This window comes from Mobula birostris, chromosome 14, assembly GCF_030028105.1.
Source record: "Mobula birostris isolate sMobBir1 chromosome 14, sMobBir1.hap1, whole genome shotgun sequence".
In the NCBI taxonomy this organism is placed as follows: Eukaryota; Metazoa; Chordata; class Chondrichthyes; order Myliobatiformes; family Myliobatidae; genus Mobula; species Mobula birostris.
Window position 1 is genome coordinate 9,333,300 of NC_092383.1, and position 25,506 is coordinate 9,358,805.

At 39.3% G+C, this 25,506-nt stretch overlaps 1 protein-coding gene across 7 annotated transcripts in view; it reads left to right on the forward strand.

Moving 5' to 3' along the window:
* Positions 1 to 4,974: 4,974 nt before the first annotated feature.
* LOC140209689 (D-glucuronyl C5-epimerase-like) overlaps positions 4,975 to 25,506 on the forward strand; it is an 88,780-nt gene continuing 68,248 nt past the window's right edge. For 4 of the 7 annotated variants that reach the window (XM_072278065.1, XM_072278067.1, XM_072278064.1 and 1 more), the window contains exon 1: positions 5,454 to 5,715. Coding sequence is in view for 2 of the 7 variants with exons in the window: in XM_072278062.1 (XP_072134163.1) it covers positions 5,714 to 5,715 (2 nt within the window). In the remaining 5 variants the exon portion in view is untranslated. Of the gene's footprint in view, positions 5,220 to 5,453; positions 5,716 to 25,506 lie in introns of those variants that run through there. The other 3 variants (XM_072278066.1, XM_072278068.1, XM_072278063.1) reach the window with 2 other exon arrangements.

A 25,506-nucleotide genomic window follows, 5' to 3' on the forward strand; every position in this document is an offset into this window, starting at 1 on the left:
TTTGTGCTCTACTATGATTAACAAATAAAAATTCTGTTAATTTGATCAAAATCCCTGGTATGATCCTCATTTATGAGAACAAAGGGTTGGGGGGGGCTGAATACTTTTACAAGGCACTGTATATTTAACACGTCTAAAATTTGAGCCACTTAACCCCAATAATTAAATTACTCATTTCCAAAGAGTAGTTAGTCTTCCCGCAAAGCCTCTGTTGTAAATAAGACAATTAAAATTGTCTCCAGGCAATCCTTTCCATACACAAAATGTAGCTCTTATTTTCATGCTTGTAATTTAGATAACTGACACATACTCTGTCCCAAATGGCCAATGTCTCTTGCTGGGGGCTTCCTTTCACCTCACCAAAAATTAATTAGATAAAAAGGTAAAGCTGAGAGTATTAAATACTTTATTTTCCTGTAATGAGAAGCCAGGGAGAAGATTGTCTGGTGTATAGACAGCATAAGGAACATGTAAAAAAAAGTATTTGAAGAAACAACACCATCGCAGCATTAATAAATTGGAAGGATACATGAAAAATTGGAGGTCGCTGCCATTTATGTGGCTATTGGATGAAATTCTTGTGCTCTTTATTCCCAAGTGAAAGCCATTGCATAGGTGAATATATAGAGGAAGCTCAGAATGTTTATGAATAACTATGCTTATTTTTTGACATTGAACAATAGCAATTATTCCAAAAGGGTATGATGATTTCTTCCATTGCTTAAAATTACAATGACACTGCATCGTGAGCATCACAGTAAGCACCAACACCTGCCACAGGTGAGCAGGGCACACACTTCTAGTTAATGTTTATTTTCCATTTACTTCTTGATAGCACGCGCTGGCTGGATGTACGCAAAGTGGTTATTTTAATGCTGATAATGTAACTTGAACCTTTTCCTTGTCAATGCTCTATTGTGGTGATTAACTTATATGCTTATGTAAATTTTGTGGAATGTACGACGAGAAAAAAGCTGCATTTGTCAAAAGGTAAAACCCATTAAGAGTTCATAAAGTTTCTTACTAAGCTTTTCATTATCTATTCTAGTATTTCAGACATCACAATGTAAATTTATTTGAAGCTCATGGTTTCTAGCTTGCACCATGAGGCTCAGGAAGAGTTATTACCCTTCAACCATCAGGCTCCTGAACCAGCATGGATATCTTCACTCTGATTAACTCTGATCACTGAACACAACCTAAAGACTCACTTTCAAGGACTTTACAACTTATGTTCTCAGTATTATTTAATTACTTATTCTTTTTTCTTAATTTTTTGCAGTTTGTCTTTCGCACATTGGTTGTCAGTCTTTATGTATAGTTTTTCATTGACTTGTGTTGTATTTCTCTGTTCTACTGTAAATGCCTTCAAGAAAGTGAATTTCAAAGTAGTAGATGGTACTTTGATAATAGATTTACTTTGAACTATACATGAGCTCACTCTTTAAGAATGGTCACATAAACAGCCAGTGGTAATTGTGTGATTCTATCGCACAGAACTATACGCAAGACCAAAGTAACTAACTTTGGGGGTTTAATTCACTTTTGTACATCAGTAGCATTCTTGTCACCGAGTCAGAGGGTTGTTATTTCATGTCAAACACTAGAAGCTTTAACACATACTCAAGGCTGACACTTCACTGAAATACAGAGAAATCACACTGTGAAGTATTGGACAGAGATCCTTCTCTCCTTCAGGTGGACATAAAAGATTACAAAACATTATCCAAAAGCATAAGTTCTCAAATATCACTAAAAATGTACATCCAATAGCTCTTTGTGGGATTTTGCTGGGGTGGCGCGGTAGCACAGTGGTTAGCACAATGCTTTACAGTACCAGTGATCCGGGTTCAGTTGCTGTAAGGAGTTTGTCTGTTCTCCCTGTGACTGCGTGGGTTTCCTCTGGGTGCTCCGGTTTCCTCCCACTGGCTTGGTTGATTAATTGGTTATTGTAAATTGTCCTGTGATTAGGCTAGGGTTAAATCAGGGGGATGCTGGGGAGTGCAGCTCGAATAGCCCCGATGTACCTCAATAAATAAATAAATAAACAGTGACTACATTTCAGAAGTTAAGTATTGTGAGATGAGATAATCTTGAGGCTATGGAATGTGTTAAGCAAATCTTTTTAAGTGCTTTATAAAAGTCATCGATCTGAAACATACATGGCACAAAACCAAAACGCTTCTCTCTATCTTCCATTCACATCGTCTGTTAATATTTTTATCAAAATATTGGAAAAATGTTTTTTTTACAGCCTCAGTGCATGGCAAAGCACATTGGAAACAATGAAGTGCTTTTTGAAGAGTAAATCGTTGTTGTTACTCAAGTGAACACAACTATCAATTTGCACATAAGATTCACAAAGGGCAAATTAGATGAGGGAATCAATTAATCGCTTTTCTGTTACAGGAGAAATATCAGGTAGGATAATTATCTGTTCTTTGAACAGAGCTGATGGAATCTTCCACTCAAATGATCAGTTTAATGCTTTGTCTTAAGCATAGCATCTCTGTGCCTTTACAATATTCCTTAGTATTGGAAAGGATCTGTAAGTTCTAAACAAAGTAAATTAATGTTGGAATAAAAAGCAAAATATTACAAATGCTCAAAATTAGGGCAGCATGCTAGCACAGTGGTTAGCGTAACACTGTACTGCGTCAGCAATCAGGGTTCAATTCTCCCTGTTGTCTCTAAGGAGTGTGTCTGTTCTCCCCATGATTACGTGGGTATCCTCTGGGTGCTCCCATTTCTTCCCACATTCCAAAGGCGCATGGGTTAGGGTTAGTATGTTGGTGTCAGAAGTATGGCAACACTTACAGGCTCCCACCAGCAAAATTCTCGGATTGTACTGGTCGTTGGTACGAACGATGCATTTCACTGTACATGTGGCAAATAAAGCCAATCTTCGTCTTTATTTTAAATAAAAACAGAATGTCAGAATTCAGAAGTCCTAGTGCAGATTCCTCCACTCACCTTAAACAGATGACCTCTGGTATTGGCCATATACACCCTGGGAATAAGGGCATTAATATGTTGGATTTCAGTGGCCTGCCTATGCATATTTGAGCATTTCTTAACTGTTAGCTTTCGCTAATCTCTGCTAAAGCTCTCTGGATTAGAGAGACTTGTCTGGGCAAGAAGAGAGTATGCACTCACTGTAGTTAAGAACATTAAGTACCAACAGGACTTGGCCTGCAGATTCTTCAGAAAGGAGATGCATATCAAAGACAGCTGTGCACAGGAAAGTTATTGTAAAAAGGGTCCTGGCAGAATTCCCTAAATATTACCTTGCAGGTTGAGTCGCTAGTAAGGAAGGCAAAGGCAAGGTCGGTATTCATCTCCAGAGGACTAGAATGAATGTAATGCTGAGATTTATAAGTCATTGATCAGATTACATTTGGAATGCTCTGAGGAGTTTTGGGCCCCATATCTAAGAAAGGATGTGCTCACATCGGACACGGTCTAGAGGAGGTTTATGAAAATGACCCTAGGAAAGAAAGGGGTAGTGTATGAGAGGTGTCGATGGCTCTGCCCTGTACTCGCTGGAATTTAAAAGAATGAGGGTGGCAGGAAGTCTCACTGACACCTTCCAAATTTTGTAAGGCCTAGATAGGGTGGACGTGGCAAGGACGTTTCTAATAGTTGGAGAGTCTAAGACAAGCAGGCACAGCCTCAGAATAGAGATGATGAGGAATTTCTTTAGCCAGAGGATGGTGAAATTGTGGAATTCATTGTCACAGATGGCTCTGGAGGCCAAGTCATTGGGTATATTTAAAGCTGAAGTTGATAGATTCTTGATTAGTAAGGGAGAAGGCAAGGTATAGGAGCTGAGAGAAAAAATAATCCAGCTGTGACAGAATGGCAGAGAAGACTCAATGGATTGAATGGCCTAATTCTCCTCCTTTGTCTTATGGCATCTGTGGATAAAGAAATTAAATCAATTTTGATACAATAAAAATTCATTTCTTAAAGATCTATTATTATAACCAAGTTAATACACTGCTGTTCAAGATTGCCTATTGTCATTTCCTGTACCTAAGTGTAAAGGGTCTGGACCCAACTGTTTCATTGTTAAAGTTCATGATGGTAAAAGGCCATTTACCAGAAAGAGAAATTGATATTCATGCCATTAGGTTGGAGGGTACCCAGACAGAATATAGGATGTTGCTCCTCCACCCTGAGGGTGGCCTCATCTTGGCACCTCATTATTAAACATTAAATGTCACTTCTACAATCTTCTAGTTTGGAAACATAATGAAGGGAAGTATGGTTACACTAGTTGTGGGCGTCAGTAGACTTATTGTAGATATTGACTGCCAGGCTAGATCTTGCAATGTAGATAGATAGTTGGAAGATGGAGTGCATGAAGCAAACAGCAGGGTGGAAACTGGCAGCAAAGACAATGTGAAAGCAATGTATGTACAGGAGATAGGGAAACAAAGTGAGACGAAAACAGAGAATGTTTTACTTGTGCCAAAGCAGGCAGAGCTAGGGTCTATAGTTTTACATAATACTACCTTTTATTTGAACTGAACCCAGCTATGCTTGGACCTACGATTGTGAAACGTTTTCTGTACTTCAAATTTCCAAGGAATGCAATGTTTTTTTTCCCATTTCGATACCCAGCAATCATTATTTCCCTTTCTAACTGCTGGCATCTTCCGCAATGGGCAACATTAAAACGCCACCTGCCTGTCTTCTGGTGTTCCGTGCTGTTACCAGATGCCGCTGTGCCAAGAAACGGTGCGCCTTCCCATTGGCCAACCCGGTTGCCCACTCAGCGACGTCCGTCTTCACCCAATTCCGGGCCCTCAGCCGCGCTGATTGACAGCGTTGTCTCCGCTTCAGCTCCACCTCCTTTGATAGCTAGCACCGCCCACCTCAGGCAAACCGGCGCAATTGATTGGCCGGCCTCCCACCCCTCTGCCCCACCCACTTCCCTGCCGTTCCTGTCACTCACACCTGCGCCGCATGACGTCCGCCGTTAGTCAAGTTAGGTTGAATAGCGGCTTGTAGATTAAAAACTAAGAGAAAGCCAGCCGTTGTGTGACTGCACATCGATTTAAGTTGCGGCTTCTCTTATATATACACCCTTAGAAACTGTGAGCAAGAATAGCTGCGACTATATAAGCAGGACTGTTTTATTTTAAATATCTTTCTTTTAAAAATACGTCGAGATATTTATAAAGGACTTCCCCATCGGATTACCTCCGGTCCAGGTGGGTGTGCACGAAGTCCGGTGACTTTTATTATCCTTACCTACTCTTCGTATGGGTTGTCGGTTCCAGGACCGGCCCCACGAACCCGCGCCGCAACCGTTGGCTTCGCTGCGTCCCCGCCTCTTTCGCCGCCCCCCATTGGCCAACTGTTGTGCATGGCGCAAGCCGGGTCCTTGCCCGCCGATTGGCTATTTCAGATGTCAGTCTGCCGGCCGGGTGGGAGAGACTGCGCGTGCGTGCTGCCCGTGCCCCGCTGGGCTATCTGTGGGTGCAGTTGGCAAGCAAGCTTGCTCTTGCCCGGTTCGATAATACATAGAGAGTTCGTTGTCTCGGTATCCTTCTGTTTCTTGTGTGAGAATACCTCCTTTCATACTCCTACGAATTCTACCGTTTTTCATAGAGAAAATACTTGCGTGCGGGAAGTAAAACAAGCCATTTGGTGTCAAAAATCATTGCTACTGTTGTGATGGTCGAACACGTCCTATGGGACTGCAATGTAAGATGTTTTGATTTTTTTTTAATTGAAAATATCTGTAAAACCAGTTTCTCTGAAAATCGGCAATTCAGCATTCGCCCACTTGTAATGTTTTTCTTTCCATTTCTCTCTCGCGTGCATGCATCTGTGCTTTGAACTGCTGCGCCTGGTTTATCTAGTTCTAGTGTAATAGAATTTAATTTTAGGATGGTGTATGTTGAATACCAAAATCTCAAGTTCGTAATCGTGTGGATGGCAAGGAAGTAACAGGTATGCACTTCAATGCCTTGACATAGAGCAAGCTTTTTTTGTTTTATTTTGAGCGGGGTGGAGAAGCCCCCTAGAACAATATTGTCCTGCTAAATAATAACTTCAGATTCTTCTGTTTGTCCCCTCGGTCGATGGGTTATTGCATGCTTTTGGAAATCTGTGAGTTTTAAAGAGGTAGTAGATAGAACTTGTGAGCGACCAAATATGACTTGAAATGTCGGCTTCCCGACACATTTCAGAGATGCATAATGAGCACGGGTTAATTTAAACTGTATTTGAGTTTAAGTTAAAGTGCCCCATTCTCGTAAAATGAATATTGAACCGCCAGAGTTCCAAATCGTGAGGAATTTTGCTTTGAGTTTATAATAAAAATCAAGTTTAGTGAAAACCGTGGCATTTGTTGACATTACATTCTGAATAATGTCTTTAGGACTTCAGTAAGGCTTAACTGTATTTTTAGTTCACAATTTTAATTTTGACAAATATTTATTCCCACAAATCTGCCATTTCAATCATTTGTGCTTGAACATTTGAAAATCCTTGTTTCCGAGTGGGATGAATGGTCTGTGATAGTTGAAAGCTCCTGGTTGGTTAAGCAATATCAGGTAAATGAATATTGGCCAAGATGTTTATTGGTAAAGTATATAGACATTTATTTTATATGGAATTTTTAAAGTATGTTGTTGATGTTTTTGGAAATATTATTCACACAGTGATAATGGACAATTGTGATGCAGTATTTGGAACACATTCTAATTGGAAATCATTCATTTATATCAATAACACAAGAGATTTTGCACATGCTGGAATCCCAGAGCAATCCATAGAAAATGCTGGAGGAACTAAGCAGGTATGGCTGCATCTATGGAGAGGAATAAACAGAGACCCTGCCTGAAACACTGACTGTTTATTCCTCTCCTTATATGTTGCTTGACCTGCCAAGTTCCTTCAGCATTTTGTATGTGTTACATTTATATCAAATCTGTTTCTGGCATCTACCTGACAAGAGACTAGACCAGAAGATCCCAACCTTTTATATGCCGTGGACCAATACCATTAAGCAATACCGTGGACCCCAGCTAGACCAAAGTGGATGTTTTGAACTTATTCCTGGGAAAGAAATGATTTATTTTGAAGGCATATTGTTTCATGGTGGGTTTGGAATGGAACAAATGTTTTGATTTGCTTTGGTGAGGGTTGAGCGCAAAAGGAAGAAATTCTTCTTAGTCTGGGAAATGGGTAATCAGGTACTGCTAGTCTTAATGTAAAATTGATCACCACATTATCCATGCAACAGTGAAGTTGTTAATTTAATATGAATACTACTGCTGCTCTGCGGAGTGCAGGATTTAGAATACTGCTCAAAGGAACAGTGTTGAGAGTTTGTTTTGCACATAAAGTTTGAACAGTTTCATATCTACAAGCTTTGAAATTTTGGACTGTGTGACAGATAATTGTTCCTAATCAATAACTCAACTGTAATCCCTTAGTCAAGTGTTAAACTTTGAATTTTCACATATTAGCCATTAGAAACATCTTGGCACCCCTGACCCTTCATGGCTTTTAAATGAAGAGCTGTGAAGAACTGCTGATTGTGGATAATTTCATCAGGATTATGTATGTTTGAAGTTAATGTGCTTTACAGTACAAATTTTGAGTTTACGTTTTGATTCGGATGAAGATATTAGATTGCATATTTGATATGATACATATGAACTGAGCAGGAATTTTAATTAACTGTGTGCACAGTGGCGATTCTGACTTTATATTTGCATAGGTAGATTTCATTGCTCAGTGTTTTGTGTTTCAAGTTCTAGAATAATGGCTTTTGTTCTAATAATAGAGTCGCCCATATTTTGTCTCTCACATTGATACAAGTACTCAACTTAGGGTCATGTGTGTTTATTTTATTTATATATTTATTAAGATAAATCATAGAGTAGGCACTTCTGGGCCTTCGAGCCATGCCATTCGGCAATCTCCCTGTTTAATCCTAGCCTAATCACGGGACAGTTTATAATGATCAATTAACCTATCGACTGGAAGGAAATCGGAACACCCAGAGGAAATCACAGGGAAATCGTACAAACTCCTTACTGGCAGCAGCAGGAATAATGTTACATTTGGCATGCAAAATAATGTGGAATGGTTTATACTTTTTTTTTAAAAAAGGAATGTGGGAGGAACAGATTGAATTCATTGTCTTTTAAGTACTTGTTGAGGGCAGACTTTTTATTGAAGAGAATTTGTTAGGGTTAAAAGAATAATTTTTAGTGCGGCTATAGGGAAGTTGGGAATGAACATGACGACTGCCTGAGTGTATTCAGTTAGGTGATCAGTGATAATTACTGCAGTATGCGGGTTGGAGAAAAGAATAGTTAACATCTGGAGACATCTGCTGTGATAGAGATGTTGGCATTTGAGATTTTAACAGATTGATTGAGCCTCTGGAATAAGTTATTTAATTCTCGTGTCAGGTTGTGAATGTTTTATTTTGTGTGATTAATTTGCAGTTTTATCATAACTCATCACTGATCAATTTATTTTGTATACTTTTGATATTTACTTTTAAACTATGGTTTCACTTTCAAAATCTTTTTCCTATTACGGGAATAGTGAAAGCAGATTCAAGCAGGAAGAACTGTTTTGCAGTTATTGTATGTTCTTGCTTTAAGTGGAGTTATTGGTACTGCTGAAATGCTCTAGTAAAGTTGTAAAATAGTGATAACAAGTAACAACAGCCAGAGACACCCCCCCCAGCAGAAACAGCTAATACGAGGGGGCATAATTTTAAGATGAGGGGAGATATCGGAGGTAATTTGTTTTTTTTTAACAGAGTGGTAGATGCATGCACGTTGCTGCTGAGAGTAGTGGTAGGAACATACAATAAGCTTTTAGATAGAAACATGGAGGGCTGTGCAGGTGGGAAGGGTTAGAATCATCTTAAAGTAGGTTTAAAAAGCCGAAAGGATTGTACTGTTTTATAGTGTTCTAAGATTCAAAGTGCGTTTATTATTTAAGTATGCAACCCATTGTTTTTGTATGCATGCACACACACACACTGTTGACAAAATGCATTAGCAGAAAACACAAAAATATAGCTACTTTTTATAAAAGTAGCAATAATAATTGTATTTCTTTGAGGTGAATGAGTGAAGTTATGATGGGGAGTAAAGAAATGGCACAAACATTAAGTATTCCATCTGTCTCTGCTCTGGAGGATATTTTAACTGGTGAGATAAAGGGACATTTGGCGTCTAATGAGGATAAGGGACTTGAAGTAATTAATAGCAAATAAAAGTATTGTATAAATTTAGAGAATTAAAATCTGTCAGATGCCCTGGAGCTGATGGCCTGCATCCCATAGTTTTGAAAAAGCTGGCTGCAGAATAAGTGGATGCATTAGTGATCATCTTCCAAGATTTCTGAGATCCTGGAATAGTGCCAGCTGATTGGAATGTAGCAAATGTAATTCTGCTATATAAGCATGGAGGGAGAGACGTGATAGGGAGCTGGAGCTGAGAAAAAAAATTCAGTTGCTGGAAATCCAAAACACAAGCTGGAAGCACTTGCAACTTGATCATTTATGAGATGTTGGAAAACTAACCTACTTTAAATTGTAGAGAGAAGCAGAAGAGTTGCTTGTGATAAGGTGCAGACCGAAGTTGACCATTAAACCAGCCATTGAAAATAACAAAAAGAATCAGTTTGAAGCTGCATTCACATTTGTGCAGAAGAGTTTGAGGTGTGGTGGGAATCAGAATCAGGTTTACTATCACTGGCATATGTCACGAAATTTGTTACCTTTATGGCAGCGGTACAATGTGATAGAACATAATAGAGAAAAAAACTGCATTGTAGTAAGTGTATATATTAAATAAGTAGTGCAAAATTGGCATGTTATCAAAACCTTTGGCAAACTTCTATAAGTGTGTGATGGAAAGTGTGCTGACTGATTGCATTACAGGCTGGTACGGGGACACCAATGCCTTTGATTGGAAAATCCTACAAAAGATAGTGGATTCAACCCAGTACATCATGGGTAAAAACCTTCTCAACCATTGAGCACTGCTGCAAGAAATGTTACCTTAGGAAAGCAGCCTCCATTATCAAAGACCCTTACCATGCTCTCTTCTCATTGCTGCCATAAGGTAGAAGGTACAAGTGTCTCAGGACTCACACCACCAGGTTCAAGAAGTTACTACCCTTCAACCATCAGGTTCTTGAACAAAAGGGGCTAACTACACTCATTTAAGGACTCTTTTATCTTGTTATTTCGTGCTTGTTATTTATTTCCATTTACTTTTATTTGCATTTGCAGAGTTTGTTGTCCATTGATCCTGTATACAGTTACTGTTCTATAGATTTAAGTATGCCCACAGAAAAGGAATCTCAGGGTTGTATGTGGTAAAATGTATGTACTTTGATATTAGATTTTACTTTGACTTTGAAAATAAGTAGGGTGGTTGTCTGAAATTCAGAATAGGCTGGGCTATAGTGTAAGTAGAGTTCAGACTAGAGGGAAGGTTAGCTATTGTTTCTGAAATCTGCACTTTTCATGGATGGAATAAAGCAAGGTCAAAATGGGAGTGAGATGGAGGATTAAAGTTCTAGGCAACTGAGAGTTAAGGTAAAATTTGTCAAAGTACATGCATGTTATCATATACTGTACTATGAGATTTATTTTCTTTCAGGGATTTACAGGAAAATAAAGAATTGCAATCAAATTTATGAAAAACTATACATAAACAAAACTGACAAACAACTAATGTGCAAAAGAAGGCAAATCATCCAAGTAAAAAATAAGAATGAGCATGAGTTGTAAAGTCCTTGAAAGTGGGTCCATAGGTTGTGGAATCAGTTCAGAGTGGAGGTGGGTAAAGTTATCCATGCCAGTCAGGATTCTGATTGTTGTAACTGTTCCCAAACTTGGTGATGTGAACTGAGACTAGAAGATCAAGGCTTTTATTCTGGGCTGAATATTGGCATTCTGCATAAATGAAGCCTTAATCTGCACTTACTATAATGTGCTGGATACTATATTGTGACATTTTTCCTTGTTTATGGTTTTGCAGTAAGTTTGGAAAATCATGTTTTTACTTTGCGAATGTAACTTGCTGGGTAAATAGACAAAAAGCCAGTATGGTTGGCTTATTTAATCGACATTTAGTTACACAAAATGAGGGTTCATGGTGGATTTGTTGGAAGGACCAAACAAAGAAGTAAGTATGAAGTTTTTAGCTTAACAGTCAGTGCTAGTTTACCACAGTGTCCTCAGCTGTTGACCACCTGCATTAATGACTTCTGAGATCCTCCATTGGTCAGGTTCAACCATGGATGCTATGTCTCAGCTGTCTATGTGATATGCAGGCCAGTACACAAACAAGGGCAGTACGATATGGAAAGCAAGCTGTTGCCCATGTGGCAGACTCTCCCTCTTTTATGCAGCTGATGAATCCAATGGAATGGCTGACACCGATACAGTTTGGCACCAGTGGCATTACAGGAGTTGCCAGTCAGTGTTGATCTCAATGTAGGAGTGCCCTAAGAACTCTGGCTCTGGGTTTTTCCTCAGGATTTGCTTCTAGAGCCTTCCCATGAGTGAGTATAGCCGCAAGGCAGTGGAGGTTTGAAATCAGTTTTCTTTCTCCTAAGTGAGTTGCCAGCCACTACTGATGAGCCCCATCTGCCCAAAGTGATTGGTTTGAGGGTGCCTTTTCCCCTTCTCCTGTCAGTAGAAATGGTTCTGCCAGGCCTAGTAGCTAAGTCACACATAAAGGCCAGGAGTTAGACTTGGCTATCAGAAACTGTCTGAAGTGCAAACCATTGCGAGTATTTAATAGGTAGTGGAGCTTATCCACACTACCACCCCCAGCTACAACAACCTTAGGAACAAAATGGCTTCTAATGTACTTCAAATGGATATGGATAGGTTAGGTGAATGGCAATGATGTAGCTTGAGTACTGTGTGGTGAAAGTGGAATTATTATTATGGGTAGGAAGAATAAATCATGTTATTAACTGGTGAGAAGTTGGCAGAATGTTTGTACAAAGGGTTGGTTTGGGAGTTTTGGAAAGCCAACATGTTGGTACTGCAAGCTACTGGGAAGGCTTTATTGCAAGGGTGTTGGAACAAGGAAATCTTGCCAAGATCATGCAGGGGTTTAGCAACTACAGTGAGTAATTGTGCTGTCTATACCTGATGAAAGATACTCTGGCATAAGAGTTGGTGTGTGCAAGATTCTTTCTTGAGGCAATGAGAATTCTACTGTGAATATTGGCTGTAGATTTTAGAAGAATGAGAAGTAAGCTCATTAAATTGTTCAAGATTCTGAGAAGGATTGGAGGAATTTCCAGAGAACTTTTTTTACAATGAGAATCTGGTTTATCAGCACCAACTTATAATATGAAAATTGTTGTTTGATGACAACAGTGCAGTGCAAGTCATAAAATTACTATAAATTGCAAACATAATGCAAAAAAAGGAATAATAAGCTAGTGTTCCTGAACTGTTCAGAAATCTGATGGCAGGAGAAGAGTGGGTGGTGGGGGGGGGGGGGTGCTCCTGTATCTCCTTCCCATTAGTAGTAATGAAAAGTGCATGTCCTGGATGATATGTGGGTTCTTAACAATGTTTTTGAGGCTGCGGGTTTTGCCCATGATGGACCTTGCTGAGTGTGCAATCTCTTGTGATCCTGTGTATTGGAGCCTCCATACCAGAAGTTGATGCAGCCACTCAGAATGCTTTCCACCTTGCATCTATAGAAATTTGCAAGAGTCTCTGGTGACATTCCAGATTTCTAGCTCCTAACAAAGTAGAGCCAACGGCGTCCTTCTTCAGGGATGTGTTGGGCCCAGGACAGAACCTCTGAGATGCTCACAGCCAGGAACTTGAAGCTGCTCACCCTTTCCACCGTTGATCCCTCAATGAGGACTGGTGTGTGTTTATGTGTTCTGGTTTTCTCTTTCTGAAGTCCACAGTCAATTCCTTGCTGTTAGTGACATTAAGTGCAGGGTTATTGTTGTGTCACCATTTTATCAGCCACACTTTGTTACTCCTGTATGTTCCTTGTCGCCATCTGAGATTTTACCTACAATAACGATACATTAGTAGAGAATTTGGAACTAGTCTTCGGCTACATGGAGTAATTAGGAGGTGCTGGCAAAATTGTGACCTAGACCAAAGATTGGTTCATTCTGGTATTAAGCAGAGTGCCATTTATTCTGGGATTTAAGAAAATGCTGTTTTATCACATTTCCCATAAACGGATCTAACAGGTCGTCCCAAGTCCAACTTGATTGATTATGGGTTTCTTCTTGAATTACAAAGAGTCCACTCTAATATACAACTGGTCTGTGATCAGTAGTCTGTTAACGTAGGTCAGTAGCTTCTCCTTTTTTGCTGGCACCTACTTTTTCAACAGCTACTGCTGTGTGCTTTATTATAACAATAGTTTGTGCTCTGCAAGAGCAAGGTGATTCAGGACCATCAGCAAAAGTTGGCGTAATGGAATGACCTTTGCTAATTAGAGGAGCATGGGAAGTGTGGAGGGAAAGAGCTGATGCTAAGACTTAAGTATGATGGCACAAGGATAGATGGAAGCAAAGAGTACTTTTTGCTTTGATTTTAGCAAATTCATTAATTTATTTCTGCCCCGGGTTCTGGAAATACAGGGATTAGCTGGCTGTGTGAACTCCTATCATTGGTATTGATTTATTTAATGGGGCCCTTCATTAATACAAGGGAAAGAAGAGCTTTTGTTGTGCTCATCATTTGTTCTATGAGCACTATTTCAACTGCATCTGTCACTTAGATCCAAATGACGGCTTGCTTCTTCGTAAGTGACTTTCTATAACACAAAGTCAAATTGTTTTGTACATGCAATAAGAAGTGTGATCACAAAAGATCCAAAGATCAAATTTTATTCTGTCAACTTTTTTGGTATTGCTTTTCTGAACCCTATAAGGGTGATTTTTCATTATCCAAACAGCTACATCATGGGGATCATCTGTATTTAGAATTGAGAAATGAGCGCCTCTAAATTTCACACCTACTTAATCAACAAGCTATCTTTAAATTTAGTCTATCAGTTATTTCCACTGTAGTTAGGACTAACACAAAGAACTGGATTACTGGAACTGGTAATAACCCGTTAGTTTAAAGCTATATAGGAAACTAATCCCATCTATTTGTCAGATTGCATGAGGAATAGTTTTTTTTCCTGCCATTTTAGGGTTAACGGCTCTACTGAGGGATTTGCAATTTGGAAACTACAGCTGAGAGTTTCAGCTGCATAACATTGCTTTTATTTTCAGCATTTTCCATTAATTTTGTCAGTGAAAGCAATTAGAAGTCATTCTGAGTAGATCTGTTTCTTTCCAGAAATTCAACCAGTTACTTGAATTTTTGAGCAATGCTCCATGCAGTGCGTATTTTGCAATATCATGACAGAATTAACTACATTCGTCTCCTACCAGCACCAATAGATTTGGATTTAATTGGATGTGTCCCATTCTTCACTTATTAATAGTACATTGACCTTCCCCATCCCCATCCCCATTTCCCTATGTTATTACCAATTCAAGAATTTCCAGATGGTGTCTCAATCTGAAACGTCAACTGCCAATTTCCATCCGTGGTGTCTTCTGATCTGCCAAGTTCCAGCAGTATTTTGTATGTTGTTCCAGATTCCAGCATCTGCACTCTTGTGTCCCAAGGATCTCCCCAGTGGAAGACTTCATCCATTTCTTCTTCCTCCCATTTTACCTTAATCATGATTAATTGTGATTGTGGGCCTGATCTCGTAAATAAACAATTCAATTTGGTTGTATCTCCTTTCTCCACACTTGCTCCAGTTCAGGTGAGATGGGGAACTCCATGGACTGACACAAAGAATGATAAGTAAAAGTTGCTGGTGAACGCAGCAGGCATTACTAGCTTACTCTTACTAGCTCTTCTTTCAGTTAGTCTTGACGGTCTCGGCCCGAAACGTCGACTGTAGCTCTTTCTAGAGATGCTGCCTGGCCTGCTGCGTTCACCAGCAACTTTTATGTGTGTTGCTTGAAATTCCAGCATCTGCAGATTTCGCGTTTACTATACATAACCTTTGTTAAGGCAGGAACAGCTAAGACGCGTGGATTTCTGAGACTGGACTTGTTATTCAGAAGAAGATTGTGGAGTTAAGAGAACGATTTCACTCAGGTGGACATTGATAACTTTTGAATTTAGCCAGAGGAAATGTAACTCAATTGAAATGATAAGTTGTGGTGCTGTATTAAAAATCACATTTTTGCCTTTTGCTATTTTAATTGCAAGTTCCAGTTTAAAACACAGAAATTGGCTTTATCTGAATACCTTTTATTGAAAGAAATTACTATTCAAACTAATGGACAGGCACAGTATGTTTAAAACAATCATTTTGTATTGTACATAAATAGAAGTAAGCAATTTCTGTACATTTAGATGAAATATTTGAAACTTAGTTTTAAATACCTGCTCCCATGAACAGAATGATCAATTTGATTAAATTGAGACAATTAAACATAATTAACCATGAGGTTGTTTTTTTTTAGTTTGACTTAACTACCTTTTAATTTTATCTTGTTGTTCAACAAACTTTTCATAAGCTTTTCCAAAGTCCTGCATCATTTAAATTGACTAGTTACCAGCACTACTTTCAGCACTGGGTCTGTAAGTTCCTCGGTTCCTCATTGTATATCCTTGCTGACAAAATGGTAATTTTTGATAAGTGTTTTTGGAAAATGATCAGTATTTTCAATTTAATATCAGGTGAAAGTGTTTTTCCAGTATGTATCTGAAATTTTTGGTAAGTAAATTAGATATAATGTAAATCTTTTAGATTTGATTGATCTTTCAATAAGATCAATAAGTTGCAGTTGTATAGTTATTGCACTGTTACTACAGTCTGCAGGAGAACCAAATATTGTCAAAATTTGTTCAGACTTTAAGCCTTGAAGAGCCTGGATCTATAAATGTGTATAATTTCTTGTAGAAGGATTTTAGAAGTACTTAAAGTTCAAAGTAAAATTATTGTCCTGAGATTCATTTTCTTGCAAGCATTCACAGTAGACAAAGAAATACAAAGAAATACAATAGAGTCAATGCACTCCATGTTCCATGTGTTCTTGTTTACTTTTTTTTAGCTATTTGCACAATTTGATCAAGGCTGAGGGCAAAGGATGAATCAGAGTTCAGCTCACTACTCCACAAGGTTTTCTCGCTTCAGCACAAAGCTGACTCTGCAGTTGATGCAAACAGTGGCGTTTGCCTCAGCACTGAATTGGCTCTGTGGCTATGGCCTGCAGCCATCGGGCTCCTGGATCGACTTCACTCACCTTATTGCTGAACTGACTTCGTGGCTGTGAGCTCACTTTTGGGGACTCTGCAGTTAATAAGGATCTAGTGCCTTCCCGGTGTATATGAAGAATAAATTCTTCTTGGTCTTCAAGCTGGCTACGGTATCAATTATAACCGACGTTTCGATGGAAGAGTTTTTCATCGAAGTGTCAGTTAGAATTGATATCTGTAACCAGCTTAAAGCCAGAGGAGAGTTTATTCGTCTGCAGTTATGTTCAGTGTGTTATTTGCTTACTTTTTTTACAATTGTTTTTATTCTGTAGAATGGGTGTTTGACAGTCTTTGTTGTGTGAGTTTTTTAATGGGTACTGTTGTTTCTTTGTTTTGTGGCTGCCTGCAAGAAGGCAGTTATATACTTTGATAATGTGCTTTGGTTGTTTGTCAGTCTTTGTGTGTTCAGTATATAAAAAGACAAACCATATAAATAAGTAATAGATGCCCAGAACATGAATGTTCAGGCCTTGAAAGTGAGTCCACAGGTTGTGGAATAAATTGTACATCCTCCTTTATCTGAATATGTCCTCCATACATATTTATAATTTTTAATTCACTGTTCCATTGTGCAGAGTGTTCCATTCACAAGTCAATGACTGATCCCAGACTTTACCTTTATCCCAAAGAAAGACCAAGTTACTGGGTAGGTGGGAATGTCATTTGAGTGACTACGTTGCATGTTTTGCCATTCCTTCATATTCCATAGGTCATATAGGGACCCCCCTTGGTTTATGTTACTGTAATTTGACACTGAAGTAAATGTGAGCTTAGTTTTGCTTGACTTCCAAAGGTCTTTATTTGTCAGGCCAGATGCTAGGGAAAAGGGTCAGAAAAATGGTATATTTATTTAAAGCGCAGCAACCTGGTTCAAGAATATAATCTGTTTTTAAAATAGATTGACTTCCCAATATTTACTGGAACAGCATTACAGAACTGAGTGTTCAGTTAAAGCCAGGATTGTTAGTTGGGTTGCTAGTTATTCGGATTGTTAAACCCGTACTTATAGAAATGTCCTATTATCTTTTAATGGGTCTTTTTATACTAGTAAGAAAAATGAAAATGAACCGGATGTTTTCTTGTGTCTTGCCTCCCTATCCATATTTTCTCTGAATATCAATATAGTTGACATGCTGTAATTCAAATCTGGTACTGTTGGTGCCTTAATTAGAATCAGTAGTATATTGCTAGCAAAATGTTATTTTTGAAATCTTCTGAAGCATGTTGCTGTGAACTGAATCCTATGTACACAGCAAAAAAAATCTCAACTTTGTTTCTAACAATACTTAAATTAGTGAATGCAACTGACAAGAATTGCTTTCATTAATCTACATAAGTGTTGTTTACATAACTAATTTACATAAGTGGATGTTTCTTCTAGTAAGATTCTTTTTTTTTCTTCAAGTCAAAGTACAGATGCTGGAAATCTAAAATTAAAAATGTATTGCAAACACTCAGCAGATCAGGCAATTCAACAAGCCTGACCTGCCGAAGGCTGACAACACCCAAATCAGGAAACTGAAATTTGCCCTTGGGGAATTCACAATCACAACAAAAAAAAATGTGGCATGTAGGATTTAAAAAAAAATTGCTCTTACAAAATTGAAATGGAGGAGAAAGTAAATACAAAATTTATTGTTTCCCTTTTCCCAATTTTTGACAAGTGCAGATGACATACAAACCCCATTTCCAGAAAAGTTGGGATATTTTCCAAAATGCAATAAAAACAAAAATCTGTGATATGTTAATTCACGTGAACCTTTATTTAACCGACAAAAGTACAAAGAAAAGATTTTCAATAGTTTTACTGACCAACTTAATTGTATTTTGTAAACATACACAAATTTAGAATTTGATGGCTGCAACACACTCAACAAAAGTTGGGACAGAGGCATGTTTACCATTGTGTTACATCACCTTTCCTTTTAATAACACTTTTTAATCTTTTCAGTCTTGGATCTGAGGTTACTAATTGTAGTAGATTTGCAATTGGAAATTTTGTCCATTCATATTTGATATAAGACTTCAGCTGCTCAACAGTCCATGGTCTCCATTGTTTGATTCTCCTCTTCATGATGCGCCATACATTTTCAATAGGAGACGGATCTGGTCTGGCAGCAGGCCAGTCAGGCACACGCACTCTGTGTCTACAAAGCCACGCTGCTGTAGCCCGTGCAGAATGTGGTCTGGCATTGTCCTGCTGAAATAAGCATGGACGTCCCGGGAAGAGACGTCGCCTTGATGGCAACATGTGTCTGTCTAAAATCCTAATATATGCCTCAGAGTCAATGGTACCTTCACATACATGCAACTCACCCATGTTGTGGGCACTGATGCACCCCCATACCATCACAAATGCTGGCTTTTGCACCTTTCGCTGATAATAATCTGGATGGTCGTTTTCATCTTTGGCACGGAGAACTCAATGCCCATTTTTTTCCGAAAACTAGCTGAAATGTGGACTCATTTGACCATAGCACATGGTTCCACAGCCTTTCGGTCCATCTGAGATGAGCTCGGGCCCAGGGAACACGCCGGCGTTTCTGCATAGAGTTGATGTATAGCTTCCTCCTTGCGTAATACAGTTTCAAGCTGCATTTCTGGATGCAGCGACGGACTGTGTTGAATGACAATGGTTTTTCGAAGTACTCACGAGCCCAGGTGGCTATAATTGTCACAGTAGCATGCCGGTTTCTTAGGCAGTGCCGCCTGAGGGCTCGAAGATCACGTGCATTCAACAGTGGTTTCCGACCTTGCCCTTTACGCACTGAGATGTCTCTGAATTCTCTGAATCTTTTCACAATATTATGTACTATAGATGTTGAAAGACCTAAATTCTCTGCAATCTTGCGTTGAGAAATGTTCCTTTTGAACTGACTAACAATTCTCGCACGAATTTTGGCACAAAGGGGTGAGCCACGACCCATCTGTGCTTGCAAAGACTGAGCCTTTGATGGACGCTACTTTTATATCCAGTCATGATACCTCACCTGCTACCAATTAGCCTGCTTAATGTGGAGTCTTCCAAACCGGTATTAAATATTCTGTGCACTTTTCAATCTTATTTTAACTCTGTCCCAACTTTTGTTGAGTGTGTTGCAGCCATCAAATTCTAAATTTGTGTATATTTACAAAATACAATTAAGTTGGTCAGTAAAACTATTGAAAATCTTTTGTTTGTACTTTTGTCAGTTAAATAAAGGTTCACGTGAATTAACATATCACAGATTTTTGTTTTTATTGCATTTTGGAAAATATCCCAACTTTTCTGGAAATGGGGTTTGTAGTTTCTCACGTTACAGAAAATCACAGACAAACCGTTTTTCTAGAAAAGCAACCCTGCTGTAATAAGAGTATGCATTTCCAGCATTTTCATCTTAAATCCACGCAATCACCGCATTCAGAAAGCACAGCAGCACCTTCACTAACTGAGGTGAGTGAGGCTCCCCTCCCACATTCTTCCAGAGTACCATTGAGTGTCCTGACCAGCTGTATTGTCATCTGGTATGGGAACTGTAAGGCATCTGACCACAAGACCCTGCAAAGGATTGTGAGGACTGTGAGACAATAACCAAGGTCTGGGGACTCTCCCACCATACCCCCCCCCCCCGCCCCCACCAATGCAGAATATACACTAGAACAGTGGCCGTGGACCGGTACCGGGCCGCAAAGCATGTGCTACCGGGCTGCGAGGAAACGATATGATTTGGTGATATGAGTCAGCTGCACCTTTCCTCGTTCCCTGTCACGCCCACTGTTGAACTTGAACACACGCAAGGTCATTACCCTTGCGTCATCCATGTCAATGCAGGAAGAAGATCAACTCCTCGAGCTTGCAAATGACGGCGGGCTGAAAAGTATGTTTGACATAACATCTCTGCCAGCATTCTGGATCAAAGTCAAGGCTAAATATCATGAGATAGCCACAAAAGCACTGAAAACGTTGCTTTCATTTCCAACATATCTCTGTGAAGCTGGGGTTTTCTGCAGTGAATGCAACAGAAACTAAATCGCGGAATAGACTGGACATAAGGAACCCCCTTCAAGTATCGCCGTCTCCCATCACCCCTCGATGGGTGCGTCTTGTTGCAGGGAAACCAGTTCAGGGCTCCCACTGATTCAGCGATTATTGGTGTGTTGCAATGATTTTATATGTTCATATGAGGAAAATATGCGCTGTGTTTACTATCCAAACATTACTTAAAATGTTATGATGCTATTGACTTGTAACTGACTTATAATTGACTTATCACTATATTCATGCGAGGAAACTATGCGCTGTGTTTAATATTAAATTCATTAGATAAACGTTTTAGAAATGCAGTTGAGTGTATTAGCTACCTATAAGTGACTTATAGTTGACTTATCACCTATATTCCGGTCATGATTAACACTCCTCCCCCCCCCCCCCCCCCCCCAGGGTTGCCAACTGTCCCGTATTAGCCGCGACATCCCATATATTAGGCTAAGTTGGTTTGTCCCATACGGGACCGCCCTTGTCCCGTATTTCCCCCGCTAAAGTGGAGTGTTCCTATGAAAACTTTCATGCTGAAGTGGAGTAAAGCGAAGAAGCAATTACCATTAATTTATATGGGAAAAATTTTTGAGCGTTCCCAGACCCAAAAAATAACCTACCAAATCATACCAAATAACACTAACACATTGTAAAAGCAGGAATGATATGATAAATACACAGCCTATATAAAGTAGAAATAATGTATGTACAGTGTAGTTTCACTGAACAGAATCGCCAAAACCGATTTGTAGAAAAAAATTCGGCACATGCACAAATGCGCATGTCATGCAAGCGTGCATAGGTGCCCGTGCAAGGCTTCATGGTCATGGTAGTCTTTCTGGGGTAAACACAAGTGTCCCATATTTGACTGCTACTCTTGTCCCTTATTTGGGAGTGAGAAAGTTGGCAACACAACCCCTCCAGTTGGCCAGTCCGCAAGAATATTGTCAATATTAAACCGGTCCGTGGTGCAAAAAAGGCTAGGGACCCCTGCATTAGAAATACTGTGTTCACAGAGCCTCAGCATTATCATGGACCCTTCCCATCTGTCCCACAGTCTCTGATCTCCTACCATCAGGTACTGTAGTACAAGAAGAAGGACCTGTTAGGCTTGGTAACAGCTTCTTCCCCAGGTTGAGACTATTCCCCTGCTACCATCCAATACTCATCATTTATGACAGTGCCACTAGCAGTAATACAGTTGTATATTTAACTATTTGAATATGCACATTATGTCAAATTCTACATGTACAGAATACTTTAATCTGCTAATATTATTATTGTATGTGCTATATTTGATATATACTGTGTTTTGTATTTTGGACCCTGAGGAGTATTGTTTTGTTTAGCTGTTTACATGTGTATGGAGGAAACGTGAGGGGCATTAATACATTGTCAGAATGTAGTGAATTGATGATACGATGAACATGTCCTGTTTACTGTATACATTCAATAAAATATTCACCACCAAATGTTAACACACAATGCATGATTTTAAAAAAAAATCTGATCACTAACAAGAGAAAATCTGCAGGTGCCTGAATTGAATTTATTTTGAGGTTGCTCTTGGGAGCTCTCCCTTTTTCATTATCATTTACTCCCCACAACCTTTTTCTTAACTCAATTGTTTAACTCATTTATTGAGAGAAATAGCGCCACCGTGAACAGTCCCTAGCCTTCCTACGAAAGGAGAAGGGTTGGCATGGAGCTAGCTACAGAAATATCAACAGAACCTCTGACTTCAGCCCTGAGAAAGCGGAAGCCACAGGCCCCAGGATAGAGGATTCTGGCATTATCAGCAGCCTGTGCTCCAGTAGAGGTGATGGGCTTAAGATGAAGATTGAGAGAAATATTACTGAACTCATTTTGGGAGTGGAGGGAGAGAAGGGGTCATCAGCAGTTCCCTTTGGGAGGATATGAAGATTTAACCCTATTTTTCCTTCTCCTTTATCACCCACCCTACTTTCCCATCACATTGTACTTTCCTTCTACTCTAAAGTATGCCATTCTGGGCAATGCCCCACCTGCAGGCATCAGGAATTGGGTTTCTGCATTGTTTTTCAATAAAAGTGCTTTTGAAATGTGTTTTGTCTTGTTTTGAAAGTTAATCCAATGTATTATTTTTCATTTAAAATTCCAAAACAAATTAATACTTCCCACATGAAGAATGAATCTTTGGGATTTTTTTTTAAAACGCTTTGTTACAACACTCAATGCAACTTGCATACATTTTCCACTGTGAAGCTATAACATAATTTCCTTCCTAATATTCAACAGTAGTTCTTGGGAGCACCAATGAATATCATGTGCTTAGCATTTTTTGGGGGGGGGGGTGTTAAATAATTTTTCGGACAAGTAGAGAAAAAAATGAATGAAATACTAAGCTTTAGAATAAAATTTGATATATCACCAGGTTCCCTGTATGTTAGGAAATAAAAACTGAATTGTTATAATTTATGTTTTTTTCTGGAGGAATGAAGTATTGTCTATATATAGGAAATGTCTTTTATTTTTATTGAAGGTAGATTGTAATGTTTTGAACAAGGCTTGTATCAACATTCACAAAAGTACTTAGTATGATTGCACAAGGATTTTTAAGTATTTATTCCTGTTTGGTCATATGATCTAGAAGATTTTTATTCTGGGATTTACTATTATGCTCTGTTGTAAATGTCTTTGAATGGATTTTAGAATCTCAGTGTTTATCTAATCCTGTTGATGGGTTACGTTTTGTCAATATCAGAGCAAAAAGTAATCTGTGAAGAAGAGTATGTTCAAGACTATACTCTTGAGCACAGCATGATTCTGACTTAAACAGTCTTGAAAATAACTTCTAGCAGCAAAGTATGTATGTGTGAAAGTAGTTATGAATGTTTAAATCTATTGTAAAGATTTTTAAATTTAGTTGTTTTAACATTGTGTTCATGCAATTTGTATACATATAGTTTTACTTATTTTCAATCAGTAGAATGAGAGAAGCCATTAGGATGTATGGCTCATTTGTAAGGTTCACTTCATTACCCTCCACTGTTTCATTAGATACAAATAGCAAAAAGTATATTTTAGCAAGATTCCTTGCAGTTGTTGATAAATACTTTATTCATTTAATGTAAACCTTGTTTTCTATTAGAAAATAGATTGAAACAGCCATTTATACAAATGACAAAATGAAGAACAAGTATCTACTCTTCACTCATTTGCACTCTAATGAAAGCTTAATTCTGCATATTGCCATGTAAATTTAAAACAAAAAGCCATTGCAGTAGTTATTTTTCACTTGCTCTGATCAGTGGATCTGTGACAGCATGCATTAATAAATGAGATCTGTGATAGCATGCATTAGTAAATTGTTACTGCATGGGTTCTCCCTCTTTAGTGTTGAGGGTGAATGATTTGCGATTTTTGAGTGGCAGTTTTTCTCTCAGCCACGTGCAACATTTTCTTCCACCCGTAATAATACATGCATATAAGCACAATTTACCACAACTGGAAATGTAGCAGTTCAGTAGCAAAAACTGCATCCGTGCAAGATGCCTCTTTAACTTGCATTCAAGATGATGTACTTCCACTCTGGTTCTTCTTGGTTGTGAGGTAACAAAGGTCGACGTGAAACCTGCAGGTTGCCCACCCTGCCTGTATGACACCTCGTCATCTGCACTCAGTGGCCACTTATTTGGTACCGCCTAATAAAGTGACCATTGAGTGCATGTTTGTGATCTGCTGCTGTAGCCCATCCACTTCAAGGTTCCATGTGTGGTGTATTCAGAGATGTTCTTCTGCACACCGCTGTTGTAACATGTGGTTAATTGAGTTACTGTTGCCTTCCTGTCAGCTTGAACCAGCCTGGCTATTCTCCTGTGACCTGTCTCATTACAAGATGTTTTTCCCCACAGAACATAGAACATAGAATAGTACAGCACAGTACAGGCCCTTCAGCCCACAAAGTTGTGCCGACCCTCAAACCCTGCCTCCCATATAAGCTCCCACCTTAGATTCCTCCATATACCTGTCTAGTAGTCTCTTAAACTTCACTAGTGTATCTGCCTCCACCACTGACTCAGGCAGTGCATTCCACGCACCAACCACTCTCTGAGTAAAAAAACCTTCCTCTAATGTCCCCCTTGAACTTCCCACCCCTTACCTTAAAACCATGTCCTCTTGTATTGAGCAGTGGTGCCCTGGGGAAGAGGCGCTGGCTATCCACTCTATCTATTCCTCTTATTATCTTGTACACCTCTATCATGTCTCCTCTCATCCTCCTCCTCTCCAAAGAGTAAAGCCCTAGCTCCCTTAATCTCTGATCATAATGCATACTTTCTAAACCAGGCAGCATCCTGGTAAATCTCCTCTGTACCCTTTCCAATGCTTCCACATCCTTCCTATAGTGAGGTGACCAGAACTGGACATAGTACTCCAAGTGTGGCCTAACCAGAGTTTTGTAGAGCTGCATCATTACATCACGACTCTTAAACTCTATCCCTCGACTTATGAGACCTAACACCCCATAAGCTTTCTTAACTACCCTATCCACCTGTGAGGCAACTTTCAGGGATCTGTGGACATGTACCCCGAGATCCCTCTGCTCCTCCACACTACCAAGTATCCTGCCATTTACTTTGTACTCTGCCTTGGAGTTTGTCCTTCCAAAGTGTACCACCTCACACTTCTCTGGGTTGAACTCCATCTGCCACTTCTCAGCCCACTTTTGCATCCTATCAATGTCTCTCTGCAATCTTTGACAATCCTCTACACTATCTACAACACCACCAACCTTTGTCGTCTGCAAACTTGCCAACCCACCCTTCTACCCCCACATCCAGGTCGTTAATAAAAATCACGAAAAGTAGAGGTCCCAGAACAGATCCTTGTGGGACACCATTAGTCACAGTCCTCCAATCTGAATGTACTCCCTCCACCACCACCACCCTCTGCCTTCTGCAGGCAAGCCAATTCTGAATCTACCTGGCCAAACTTCCCTGGATCCCATGCCTTCTGACTTTCTGAATAAGCCTACCGTGTGGAACCTTGTCAAATGCCTTACTAAAATCCATATAGATCACATCCACTGCACTACCCTCATCTATATGCCTGGTCACCTCCTCAAAGAACTCTTATCAGGCTTGTTAGACACGATCTGCCCTTCACAAAGCCATACTGA